This window comes from Pempheris klunzingeri, chromosome 3 (assembly GCF_042242105.1).
Source record: "Pempheris klunzingeri isolate RE-2024b chromosome 3, fPemKlu1.hap1, whole genome shotgun sequence".
Taxonomy (NCBI): domain Eukaryota; kingdom Metazoa; phylum Chordata; class Actinopteri; order Acropomatiformes; family Pempheridae; genus Pempheris; species Pempheris klunzingeri.
In genome coordinates, this window is record NC_092014.1 from 21002770 (window position 1) to 21017408 (window position 14639).

The 14639-nt window shown below is 43.0% G+C and overlaps 1 protein-coding gene across 1 annotated transcript; it reads right to left on the reverse strand.

The window, feature by feature from the left end:
- Positions 1 to 12076: 12076 nt before the first annotated feature.
- rasd2b (RASD family member 2b) lies at positions 12077 to 13509 on the reverse strand. The gene is made up of 2 exons (XM_070828171.1): positions 12900 to 13509; positions 12077 to 12687 (listed from the first exon to the last, which is right to left on the reverse strand). The coding sequence occupies exons 1-2, from the start codon at positions 13507 to 13509 to the stop codon at positions 12140 to 12142; spliced, it is 1158 nt and encodes a 385-aa protein (XP_070684272.1). The 3' UTR covers positions 12077 to 12139.
- Between the last annotated feature and the right edge of the window lie 1130 nt (positions 13510 to 14639).

Below are 14639 nucleotides of genomic sequence, written 5' to 3' on the forward strand. Positions count from 1 at the left end.
CCCACTTCGTCCCATTCACCCTTTCACCACATTCACCTTTCAAAAAAAAAAAGTTTTCCACCCCTTTTTCAGATTTAACATTAGTGTGTGTGTGGTGGAATGTTCGGGCCTAGAGTGGGGGCCAGCATAGCTAGAGTGGAGAGGAGCAGAAAAATCGTCTGAAAACATCGTGTTTAGCTCGCTCTCACGCCCACAGGGTGTCACTCAGACTCACGATTCATACATCAAAACGTAGGCCTGCTCGGCCCGGTCGCAACGATGTGACTTCGGGCACACAGAAACGCACGCAACCCGCGCTACGAGCCTCCAAGCGACGGGAAGTGAGACCAACTGCCGCAAAAACTGCCATGTTAACTGATGCACAAAGCTGAGGAGGGAGGCAGTTGGTCCGTCACCACGGCAACCGGACAGCTGGAGGAAATCAGCTGTTTTGTGACCTTTGACCCAAAGAGAGACACAGATTTTCAAAGTGAAATGCCTCAGATGGCAAATTGGTGCAGTTTGGGGAAAATCAGCTGATCAGTGTGAACTGTCACTCACTCACTCACACACACACACACACACACACACACACACACAGAAATCAGCTGATCAGTCAACTGTCACTCACTCACACACAGAGACATGCAGACAGACATACAAACAACTACAAGTGTTGACTCAGCAAGATGCTCAATTGGAGGACATCAGCTGATTTGTGACCTTTGACCCACAGAGACACACACACACACACACACACACACAATGACAGCCAGCCAGATTTTCAAAATAAAATGCCTCAGATGGTAAATTGGTGCAGTTTGGAGGAAATCGGCTGATCAGTGAACTGTCACTCACTCACACACAGAGACATGCATACAGACAAACACACAACTACACGTGTTGACTCACAGCAAGATGCTCAATTGGAGGACATCAGCTGATTTGTGACCTTTGACCCACAGAGACATCGATGAAAACTGCCATGTTAGCTGATGCACAAAGCTGAGGAGGGAGGCAGACGCAACCACTTTTGTAACCTGCTCCAGAGCTCTCATCTCACAAGTTAGAGACCTCAAACTACACGTGTGTGTTCAGCAGACCCTCCTCTGTCCACTGGTCCACACGCCAAAGCTCTGACACTTACGGTGCCCATGCAAAACCTGCACTTTCAGAGGCATGTCACAGCTGAAATCTCAATGAAAACAGCTGTGTGTGGACCAGCTGGCACGTCATCACGGCAACCGGACAGCTGGAGGAAATCAGCACACACACACACACACACACACACACACAGACAGAAATCAGCTGATCAGTCAACAGTCACTCACTCACACACACACACACACACACACACACACACAGACAGACAGAAATCAGCTGATCAGTCAACAGTCACACACACACACACACACACACACACACACACACACACACACACACACACACACAGAAATCAGCTGATCAGTCAACTGTCACTCACTCACACACAGAGACATGCAGACAGACATACAAACAACTACAAGTGTTGACTCACAGCAAGATGCTCAATTGGAGGACATCAGCTGATTTGTGACCTTTGACCCACACACACACACACACACACACACACACAATGACAGCCAGCCAGATTTTCAAAATAAAATGCCTCAGATGGTACATTAGTGCACTTTAGAGGAAATCAGCTGATTTTTCACCACTCAAACTATTCCTACATGGATTCTGTACATCTTTCAACTTTGCACCTATTCAGATTAGTAGTTTCTTCATTCATTCAGGTATTCAATGTTTTTATAATTCAAAAGGCAGCTATTCATTGTGGCGTAAGCCATTCAGCTTCACCCTTTCACCTATGGAGATTAGTAGTTTATTCATTCATTCAGGTATTCAATGATTTTTCAATTCAACATGCAGTTATTCAGTGTGGCGTAAGCCAATTAATAGTTTATTCATTAATTCAGGTATTCAATGCTTTTTCAATTCAAGAGGAAGCTTTTCAGCGTGGCGTTAGCCATTCAGCAGAAAGCATTCACACCGCAATTTCTTCAGAAATTGCATTCTCTAGTTAGAATCAGAATACACTTCAAACACAAAGTAAAATATAAATATATAAAAGTATGAATTAAAAAAAAAGATGTATTATAAATTATTATTACACAGAGGTAAATTACTGCACCAGGTGAGTCCAGAGTCTTATAATAATAATAATAATAATAATACCACTACTAATAATACTACTAATAAAAATATATACACACACGATCCAACCATGCTGTATTATTCCAGTCTTTCATAAAGTCTCACATATTGTCCTGTTTACTGATACTGTAACTCGGCAGAGTTTGATTGAATTATAGACCTTAACTCTCACAACTTCTTCCATTCTTTCTCTATGGGAGCGCTGATCTCTACCGGTGTAATACCATTTGTGGCCACAAGTGGCGATTTGGTGGCGCTGTTTCCCCGTTTTGGACCAAAGTCAGGGGAGCCTGTTAGTTTTCCCGTTGGAGTGACAGACAGACAGACAGACAGAGTTCCGGTATATACATAGTTTTACCCACATTCATGAACATCCTATAACCATTTTGAAAGACAAAAACGCCAGTTTGAAGTATTTTTACAATCAAGTAGAACCAAATATAACAAATAAAAACAATCTACAAATTCTATACAACATTTGTTTAGACAGCAGGTTACCAAGGTAACACTGAGGGACTGAAGACTATTTCTGATAAACAGGGAGTCAGATAGACACAGTTCCAGTATATACAGTGGTGTCCAAAATTATTATAACACCGGATAGATCTGAAAATATAGACTTTTTTTGCCTCCAAAACTTGATTTCATATCATAATGTTCATGAAATGTGTAGATGGTTTCTCTTAGCACAACAAATATCAGATGAAGTGAGTCCTACTGTTTTTATCCACTTTTAACTTTAATATTTGGATTTGTCCACCTTTTGCAGCAATTACAGCGGCACATCTCTCTGGCATAGTGCCAATATATTTCCTGAGAACTTCAACACTAATGTTATCCCATGCCTTCTGCAACTCAAGCCAAAGGCTTTCCTTTGAATGTACAATAGATCTGTCCAGTTTATTTTCCAACTCGCACCAAATTTGCTCGATAGGGTTGAGGTCCGGACTTTGAGGGGGCCAGTCCATCATTTTCAATGTTCCAGCAGATTTCTTCTGTCGCAGGTAGTTCCGGCAATAGTTAGGAGAATGTTTAGGGTCATTGTCCTCTTGGAAAATAAATCCAGGCCCAATAAGACGACTCCCAGATGGTGCTCCGTGCCTCACCAGTATGTTGTGGTAATACTACTACCACTACTACTACTACCAACAACAATATATAACAACATGCACACTCAGAGTGAGGAGCTGTACTATATAATAATAATAATAATAATAATGATGATATAAATAATATCACTACTAATAATAATAATATATATATATATATATAACAACATGTACATTCAGAGTGAGGAGATGTATTATAGAATTATAATAATAATAATAATAATAATAATAATAATAATAATAATAATAATAATGATAACAAATAATAATAATAATAGTAATAACATACAACAACATGTACACTCAGAGTGAGGAGTTGTATAGATTAATGGCCACAGGCAGGAATGATTTCCTGTGGCGCTCTGTAGTGCATCTTGGTACAATTAGTCTGGCACTGAAAGAACTCCTATATCTAACCAGCACTTCATGGAGTGGGTTGGACACATTGTCCAAAATAGCTCCCACTTTGTGAAGCATTCTCCTCTCTGACATCACCGTCAGAGAGTCAAGCTTCACTCCTACAACGTCACTGGCCTTGTGGATCAGTCTATTCAGTCTATTCAGTCTACTGACGCCCTCTACCCTCAGCCTGCTGCCCCAGCATACCACAGCATAGAAGATAGCACTGGCTACCACAGACTCATAGAACATCCTGAGCATAGTCCTGCAGATGTTGAAGGACCTCAACCGCCTCAGAAAATAGAGGCGGCTCTGGCCCTTCCTATAAAGGGCATCAGTGTTCCTCCCCCAGACCAATTTGTTATCAATGTGTACTCCCAAGTACTTATAATCTTCAACAACGTCCACACTGACCCCCTGAATGAAAACAAGGGTCACTGGCACCTTGGTCCTCCTCAGATCCACCACCAGTTCCTTTGTCTTTGTCACATTGAGCTGTAGATGGTTCTGCTCACACCATGTGACAAAGTTGTCCACAACAGCCCTGTACTCAACCTCATCACCCTTGCTGATACATCCAACCACTGCTGAGTCATCAGAAAACTTCTGGAGATGACAGGTCTCTGTGTAGTAGTTGAAGTCTGTGGTGTAGAGGGTGAAGAGGAAAGGAGAGAGGACAGTCCCTTGCGGGGCCCCGGTGTTGCTGACCACTCTGTCTGATACACAGTGTTTCAGGCGCACATACTGTGGTCTGCCAGTCAGATAGTCCACAACCCAGGACACGAGGGCGGGGTCCATCTGCATCGCTGTCATCTTCTCACCCAGTAGACCTGGGCTGATGGTGTTGAAAGCACTGGAGAAGTCAAAAAACATGACTCTCACAGTGCTCACCGTCTTGTCCAGGTGAGTGTAGACGCGGTCAAGCAGGTAGATGATGGCATCCTCAACTCCAAGTTGGGGCTGGTAGGCAAACTGTAGGGGGTCCAAAAATGATTTGACCACGGGCCGGAGCTGCTCCTAGATGAGTCTCTCCAGGGTCTTCATGATGTGGGAGGTCAGCGCCACAGGTCCGTAGTCCTTAGAGTCACTGGGGCACGGCGTCTTCGGCACAGGAACTAGGCAGGACGTCTTCCACATCACCGGGACCCTCCGCAGACTCAGGCTCATGTTGAAGACATGCTGAAGAACACCACAGAGCTGGATGGCACAGGTTTTGAGCACCCTGGGGCTGACACCATCAGGGCCTGCAGCTTTGCCAGAGTGACGTTTCCCCAGCTGTCTTCTAACACCTAATCACTGTAGATGGGGGTGAGGGCGTAGGGGTAGAGGTGAGAGTGTTGAATTAGAATTTAATATGACCAGAGAATGTTTCAGGCCTTCTCAAATAAAGTTACTCTCTCCTCATGAGAGTGAACAGAATATGTCAATCTGACCTCCAGAATGTACCAGACAGACCTTGATTGTGGTGCTTTTGTTGTGCAAAACATATTCTGAAGTTTGATTATAGATACACGCCTTGCAACCAACATCCAACTGTTAGATTACCATAACATCACTACAGGAACGTGCTGTCTGTGACGCACCAACCTAAACAGTTAATCTGAAATGGTTACGTACTTTATGATATCCAACAAGCATTTAAACATGAGATGCTTGGAAACAAGAACAGAGACGGGACAGGACACACCAGAGGGACACACACACGAGAGGGAGCTCCTCTGACCGGCCCTTCGGGGTCCGTCATGAGCCAAGCGCTGTGAGTACTTTACCTGTGACCTGTGACCAGAATAAACTGCTTGTGAGACCAGACTGAAAACCTCCGTTGAGTTCTTGAGCTGCCAATATAAGAACCGGACAAAAAAGTTTCTAACAATTTGGTGCCGTGACCCGGATTGGCAGACTCTGAGATGGTGTCCTGTTGAGGACCCCCGGAGGGATTGGAGAGAAAACTTTTTCAGACAACTACAAGGCGCGCCTGAGAAAATGGTAAGCAGAAAACCTTTTGAGATAGAATTTCTGCATATTGGCTATATTTAAATGAAAGTTGTCTGAATAATGTTGTCCCTCCAACCGCTAAAGTGTTAATCAAGCTGAGTACAGCAGAATTGCATTGAAATGTTGTTTGGTCACAAGTAAAGTGCAAAATCACATAGTCCCATGTGAGGGAAAAGAGAATAAGTGTCCAAGCACAGCTAATCTGACCTGATAAGGGACATAGAACTCACTGGGTAAATAACCATTGAGAGTTGTCTCCCAAAATTTTAGAGAGGGTGGCTTTCCCTTGAAGATGAGAGGCTGCAAGGAGGGTGAGGGGGAGAGAGTGGAGTAGGTGTTGTTGGGGGCAGGAACAATCGACGTGTTGATGGTGATTTCTGTAGGGAGTGCAGGGGCCTGGGCATCAAATCTGTTAAAGAACAGATTGAGTTCATTGGCCCATTTCACACTGCCTTCAACTCCACTGTTACCAGCTGACTTAAAACCAGTGATTGTTCTCATCCCTCTCCAGACCTCTCTGTTGTTGTTTTGCTGAAGTTTCCGCTCCAACTTCTTCCTGTATTCCTCCTTAGCCTCTCTGATCTTGTGCTTCAGGTGTCTCTGTGTGATTCTCATCTCCTCCTTGTTGCCAGCCCTGAAAGCCCTCTTCTTATCATTCAGGAGGGCCTTAATGTCCTTTGTTACCCACGGCTTCTTGTTAGGGCAACAGTGAACAGTCTCTACTGGAACAATGGAGTCTACACAAAAGTTGATATAGTCCATGATGCGCTCTGTGAGCCCGTCGATGTCTTCTCCATTTGGCTCACAGAGTGCCTGCCAGTCTGTGACCTCAAAACATCCCTGCAGTTTCACATACACCTCTTCCGACCATCTCCTCACTGTCCTTGTGGTCGCAGGCTGTCTTTTTACCAGAGGCAAATAAGTGGGACTGAGGTGTATGAGATTGTGGCCAGACCTGCCCAGAGGGGGGAGGGGAGAGGAGCTGTATGCACCCTTCACATTAGCATACATCAAGTCCAGGGTCCTCTCCTCTCTGGTGAAACAGTTCACGTACTGGGTGAAGTTGGGCAGTGCCTTTGCCATGGTGACATGGTTGAAGTCACCCGAGATAGCAATGAATGCACTCGGGTGTAGAGTCTGTACCCGGGCTATGGCAGAGTGGATGACGTCACACGCCGAAATTGGGTTGGCAGAAGGAGGAATGTAAACAGTCACCATGACAACATGTAAAAACTCCCGTGGCAGATAATATAGACGAAGAATAATGACGAATAATAATAATAATAATAACAACAATAATAATAATAATACCACTACTAATAATAATATATAACAACATGTACATTCAGAGTGAGGAGATGTATCTATTTTTAATTTTCTATGACATAGTCTCAGTTGAGTTACAGTCACTTGCCTTCAGGTGTTGGACTTATAGTGCTGCATTAACTACCACCTGATTATCATTAGTTCATCAGATAATCAATACAGTAACCCTCTGTCTGGCATCAAGCATGAACTGAGGCAGATTAAGTACCTTTTGTGCCTAATCAGGCCTGCAGATTATATTAGTTTGATACTCATGATGGTATGTACTTCGTACTGTAAATCCTTCATGGTTACAGAGGCTCTGTGGCTCAGAGGAAGAGTGGGTTGTCCATGAATTGGAAGGCCGTCGGCTTCAGTGTGTGAATGTGTGCAATTGTGTGTGAATAGTCTCCTTCAACTTAGATTCCTCCTGTGTGAATGAGGACGTAATGTAAAAGCGCTTTGAGTAGTCGAGATGACTAGACAGGTGCTATACTTTTAGAAATTTAAACTAATTTCAGCTGTTGAAATCTACATTTAAATTCATGTATCTGATTTAATTTACTGTCATATTTCTTATTGTAGAATCATAGCTACATTTGTCTCATCTGTGAATATACATAAAGCAGTCCAAGATGATGCATTAAAGGCCCCATATTCTGCTCATTTTCAAGTTCATACTTGTGTTTGGAGGTCCTGCTAGAACAGGTTTCTTTTACATGTTGCCATTTGGTGATATTTTTTCAAGCGCTTTCTAAGAACTATATTTTAATTTTACGTCTTTATTAGATAGGTTACATAGTCAATAGTGAGAGAACTGGAAATGAGGGGAGAAGGAGATGGGGATAGACATTCAACAAAGGTACTCAGCTGGATGTGAGGTGGGAAACGTTGCAGGTCATGGATGGTGTCTTTACCCTTGAGTGCACATTGGCACTACTTTAGTGCAGCCATAATTTCGTCCTACCACATTTACATTACACGTAATTTTAATGATGTTACAATAAAGTACACCAAGTCCAAGAGGCATGAAACCACCAGTCTGGGTGGTCTGAGTCTTTTTTACCGCTGTCTCCCACCTTTGCCCTCTCTGTGGACTCTTGAAAGATCACTTGGGTCGCTGATTAGAATAACAGGAGGTGTGTGTTTCACTCTCAGATTAGCCAAAAAAGTAAAGATATTTCGTCTGACTCGATAAAATGAAACTTTTATGGATTCCTGAACTGAACTCTCCCCTCTAGTGGGCATTAGGAAGCATGGCAGCATGCACCAATGACGTTGAGCTCTTTTTTTTTTCATTCTGTATGTATAATGCACTGTACCTTCATGCTGGCCTTGGTTGCGAGCACTGAGGATTTAGCCACATAATGTATTCAGACCAAGCAGCATGAAATCAGGCATCCAAGCTTTTCCTCATGGCATCTCTGTAACTGTAGAAGTACAGAAACCTTGCAAAAAGGTAAGGATAGAGAAAAGCTTAACCAAATATTACATTGTCCACAACAATCAGTTTAACATTACAGTTAGAATGGAAATCATGAACTAAAAATTGCCCTAAATCATTTGGTCATATGATTAAACTTGGAGGCAAACCAGAAGAGGCTTATTAACATGCCCTCCCCTGGCAGGTGCCTGTGTGTGTGTGTGTGTGTGTGCTTGTTCCATCAATACCATTCATTTATCTGTCATCGACTTGCGTGACAAGCCGGCTGCCTCCCTCCATCCTTATCTCCATGGCATGAGCCGCTGTAAACTAGTGACTGATTGGACTGATGACAAACATAACTGTCCGTACACTAGGTGCAGACAGGCTCACATTCCCACCTCATGTTTGAAATCACAGAAAGTCAGGAAATGACATGATGAACGCAGTAGTGGATGTTCTGATCCTACTGGCCTTGTGCATGCAACATCAGGGGATCAGAGATGGCAGTTGAGGACAAGGTGACAAGATGTTTGTATGTTTTTTGACAAGCGTCCCAGATGAGACCTTTACAAACTAGCCAGAAGTGACAAGTTTATTTCATACAGCCCAATATCAATCAATCAATTCATCTTTATTTATATAGCGTGTTATCTCAAGATGCTTTCCATAAAGGGCAGGTCTAGACCAAACTCTTTAAATGAGAGAGAGAGCCACATGGTGCACATCAAACAACAACCACAATAATAACAGCAGCTATATTACTGACAATAAGAATATGACTAATAATGAGCAATATGGTAACAGTGAAAAACACGACAATAGTTTTTCGCAATAGTTTATTTGCCATATTGCTCATTACAAGTCATACATGTGTCTCAGTTGGGTTTGCAGTTCCCAACACAGTTCAAGGTCTCACTGAATCAAGGAAAACTTGTCAAAACACCTTAGAATATCAGTGAACAGGGAAGATTGGAGAAAAACAATGTAGATTACTTTACATTCACAAAAAACAAAAACAAAAAGTTAATAAAAAAGCAGTATAAGTTTATCTTTCCGCTAACCTAGACTCCCCAAACTCTGCTCATAGACCAACATAAATGGCCTATGAACCCCTTTGTGTGTGCAAAAGCAAGCATCCACAATGTATAAAAAACAAAATGCAAAGCAATACATCGGGTTTGTAGGACTGGGGAGCTTACAATTGTGAGCAGCCTCAGCAGAACAACAATGGTTCTAGTAAAGGACAAGGCTGAATAGAAAAACAACATCATGTGAATCTTCCCCACGTGCTAACAGAGGCAGGCGCATCTGTTCATAGGTGTCTGGCTGTATGTGTGTTTTTGTGTGCGCAGTGATTGTTGTGTGTCACTGCACGTGCTGTAAAGCCATCAGGGCCACACAGGAGTGAAAGTGGCCGCAGTTTCCTGCAATGTGAACTTCACAGCACGCGACAGCAGCGAGGTTAAGTTCAGACTGCTGCACTGCAGAGGCACACAACACGAAGGAACAGCCATTAAACACAGATCGATCAAACAACATTAATTAAACAATTCAATTTACCAAATCAGTTCCATGAAACATGTTTTCACTCGCAAAATACTTTTCCCTCACTGTCAATTCTTTATTTGTATCACATTTTCACAGATGTTATTTAAATCAGCTTCAACAGTCAGATGTTATTTTCTTCTCTGATAAAATATGATGACTTTTCTTTATACTTTCATGTGCGTGAATGATCAGTGAAGCCTACTCATTGTGTACTAAAATCTGCTTAATATGCAAGCAATATGTCATTAGTGCTACTAAAAACATACCTAAACACAATTAAATGTCCTTGATTGTACTACTTTAAGACACCATTAAAATGCACTTGAATATACTTAAGTATATATTTTGCACTAATGCTATATGTTTTTTCAATTTAATTTAACTGAATTTTAATGACTTTCACGAGCAAATTAAATATGATTAAAACATCCTTCCAGTTGAAATATATTTGGGAAAAAGTTTATTTTTAAAAAGTACAGCATTAATGAATAAAAAAGTTGTATCTAAGTAAAAATAGTATGATCAAGTACATTCAATTGTATGAAGGTATGACTTGAGTAGCACTATCGACACACATCATTAGCATATTAAATTTATTGTCAGTACATCATCACTTGTATAGTAAATATACTTAAATGAAGTGTACACTTAACAGAGGGATAATACATACTGATGAACTGATGAGTGAGTTTGCTTTGCAGACATGGGGAGCCACTTTCACGACCCATCCCTTGAATGGCATAATTGGGAAAAGGCTACAGGTCTTCAGATGATTATACATTCTTTTAGTCCAGTGAACTTAAGTCTTAGTGGATATTAGCTTTATTCTTCCATACGACCATTATTAAGATCCTTTTAACTCCAAAAATAGGTTTTGTGTGTGATCCCCCATCTCTGCCTGACCTTGCCACAAGCTTTGTTCTGAGGCTTTCAGGCATCATGACTCACATATCCACACCAATGGCAGCCAATTTGAGCACTGTGAGTAAAGAAACTACTCTCACATGTTTTCTTTTTTGAGAAAAATACACCAAGTGACAGGGTGTGATTATCACTTTCAATACGTAAAGAAGAGGCTGGACTTTTACCACTAGGCCTACTTTTAGGTGACAGCGTGGGAAGGGTGTTATTAATCCATTAACCATTGCCCGTGAAAAGTATGTAATTCTATTTTGTATGTCACAATGGGGAAAAAACTGCTCATAGGTTGGGTTCATGTGAGGTCTGCTGCAGATGCAAAGTCTGAGTGGTCTGCTGCACAAAAGATTCTCAATATGAATTCAAAAGCAGTGCCAATTGAAATAAAAAGCATGGAGAGTGAATGACCTTCACTTCAGAAAAACATCCATCTCCACACAGCTCCACATCTAAAACATAGATGTGGAGCAGTCTTTGTTACGAACATCTAGTGATTAGACTATTTGGCCGTATCAGTCGTTGCAACAGAAGATAGTTTAGTAGCTTTTCTTTCTCACATATAATATTTCATGTTGTTTGGTGAGTGGAGACGGCCATGTCTCAGTGCTACACTGCTTCACTGTGAGATGTGATTAGACCAACAACCTGCCTCACATCCATTCGCCACTTCATCTCTGATGAGCCAACAATCATGTAGGAGTGTAGGAGTGTAGGAGGGGAAGGTATGTGCCAGGTGGAAACCTTGGCTTTAATCTGGCCATTTAGGATGTGTGGGATTCAGGCTTGGGACGTCTGGCAATCATGACTCCATCATTACCCACACACACAAACACACTCGAGGAAGAGAAGGAAAAAAAAAAAGAGTGGGCGAGAGAAAGAGTTGCTATCTAATAGATTTCTGAGTGAAGGTTATGCAATCATACAGTCATCCAATAATCAAATGATGAAGTTCCTGACTCAACATCCTCCCACTTTTTCCTTCACAACTGTGTGAATGGGTAGTGCGCACACACACACACACACACACACACACACACACACACACACAGATAGATAGATAGATAGATAGATAGATAGATAGATAGATAGATAGATAGATAGATAGATAGATAGATAGATAGGCAAGCCATTATGCTATTAAAAATATTTTATTTTGAAAACATCATCTCAAGTGCATTTATAGCGGTACCGCGTCAAATATACATTCATATTCGTTGTTTTATTCGCTCTGTAACACTTCGTCTTATTCTCTACTAGTCTCTCACTGAATCTGACATTTTTCCAGCGCTTTGCCGGCTGGCTTTCTTGCCGTGTGTGGCCCAATCACTTGTCGGAGATCCGTGCTAAAACTCGGCCGCCGGGCCAGTGGGTACAGGGCGCCACAGGCATCTTCGCGCCCCGGTGTCTGGCTCCCTCTCCCTGGCACACGGCCTGTGCGCATGGCCTGGTACGAACGGATGGAGACTTTGCGGTGCTGAGAGGGGCCAGTTTCAGTCGGGAGCCCGCCTCGCTTTGCTAAAGTCTCGAAGACTTTCTCTAGATTTGTGCTGTCCTTTGCAGACGTTTCGAAATAGGCACAGTCATCACCAAGGGCTTGGAGCACCTCTGCCTTAGATATTCCTCTCTCAGACTCCAGGAGATCCACCTTGTTGGCGCAGACCACCAGGGGAACATGCGGCCGTGCGCACTGCTCTGGCACAGAGGGTTTGGTGAGCTTAGATTTGGCAGCCAGAATCTCCGTTCGCAGGGCGCAAACCTCTTCGAAAGAGCTCCGGTCATCTAGGCTGAATACTAGAAGAAATATATCTCCTGCGAAAGTAATAAAATGGAGATAAATCATTTATTTTGTTTTCCTCCAATACTTGCTTTTTACGCACATCGTCGCATTCTTCAAGAGAGAGAATTGAGCATTTACGCATGCACCTATCACCTGCACTGGTTCTTATGTTGTGAACAAATAAAAACTGACATGCAGTCCTAAATGTTTGCAGGACAGAGATTATGAGAGAGCCAATACGCACCAGTGAGGATTGAAAGCCGCCGCTTGGCTGGGAAATCCCTTTCCCTGGACGCATCCAGGATGTCAATTTGGTAGGTCTCTCCGCGGATGCGAAACAGCTTCCTGAGGAAGTCCTCGGAGGTGGGCATGTACTCCTCCACAAATCCGTCCCGCAGGTATCTTCTCAGGATGGAGGTCTTGCCGACCCGTGGCGCGCCAAGGACCACGATGCGCTTAGAGTTCTGCGGCTTGGTGGAGTAGAGGGGGTCTTGGCCAATCTGGCGCTGGCGGGTTTGACCGTGGAGAACCAGAGCTGCCAGCTGATCCAGCGGGGATCTCTTGCAGGGATAGCTGCTGTTGGCAGCGGAGAGTTGCCTCACGGCTGTCCCTGAACGCGTCTTCTTCTCCTGTTTCCACTGAGACGTGGCCACTTTGAGTATGCCCAAGCCCGCTTTTATTCCCGATGAACTCAGGTGCTGCGATGCGTTTTTGTAAGCCAGTAAGACTTTGGAGGACCCGGCGCACTGCCCGTCCATGTTACCGCGCAGCTGCGGACCATCAGCGGTGGAGCAGCTGCGGGGTGCGGGGATGGAGGTGGTCTGCGTGCCGGTGGAGATGCTGCCTCTCTCCATCGCCTTGAGGTGGTTTGGTGGTTCCTCGCAAGCAAACAGTGGACAGACTCTGTGATCTGGCGCTTTAATGGGCTTCCTCAGGCTCGTCTGTGGCTGATGTCAGTTGTCTTTATATAGGCTCCCCTCAGCCCCCGTGGCTCTGCCGCGTCATGCTGATTGACAGAAGGGGTTGTTGTGTTCCTCAGGAGAACACTGTGTTTAGAGGAGACACGATGTAGGCTGTCCGGCTGAGCATAGGCAACAATGTGGTCCACTTATTTAGCCCTTGACATGTTTCTGAAGCCCCTTGGTAGTCTGAAGTGTGCGTGAAACACACTTCTTTTTTCATTATTATTATTATTATTATTATTATTATTATTATTATTATTATTATTATTGTTATTAAATTGTCTTTTGAATAGGTTATACATACCTGAAAATATGTAGGCTGTTTTGACAACCTTTCTATAAAAAAAAACTATTGCTCATATTTTGTCTTATAGCTGTTCTCTTTCTTGCTCTGCATGTTATTTCATAATAGAAAAGAAAGAAAGAGCTTTTTCTCAGTTCAACCACTTCATGGTTTTGAGGCGTCCGTTGCCATGGCAACAATCGGAGGACAACATACCTGAAGCTATTTGCAGCGCTAGCTTGGTTAGCACTGCCAACTAGCACTAATATTACTTGTTCATATCTACTGCCTAAATGCTTGCTAGACCAAATGAGCCGTCAAAGGAGTCAAAGGAGAAGGAGTTGGGACCTCTCAGTCACGCAGGTCAGCTACAACCTTATTTCTCTGGCAACATCCACGGTCTGTCCCTGCAGGCTAACGCTAGCTGCTAGCTGAAGGAAGTACTCACATCTTTTAATTTGGTGAAAATAGCAAAACCATATAGTGTGAACGCTCTCTTTCAAGTTAAAGTCCTGCATTCAAAATGTAGTTCGTCAACAACAAATACAGAAAGATTAGCATCAAAGCAGTATCAAAAGTAACAGCAGTCTTTATGCACACTTTTCCTCACTTAAATGCTGCAGCTGGTAAAGATGGGACTACTTTTAACTACTTTATGTGCTGCTGGATAGCTCTGATCTTAACCTATAGTAATATATTAAAGTGTATGTGTTGAGTATGTTTTGTTTCAATAAAAATT

Coding starts and splice junctions, on each gene's coding strand:
- rasd2b (XM_070828171.1), bottom strand. CDS start 13,509: ATGGAGAGAGGCAGCATCTCCACCGGCACGCAGACCACCTCCATCCCC. Junction 12,688..12,899: donor GCGGCTTTCAATCCTCACTG/GTGCGTATTGGC, acceptor TTACTTTCGCAG/GAGATATATTTCTTCTAGTA.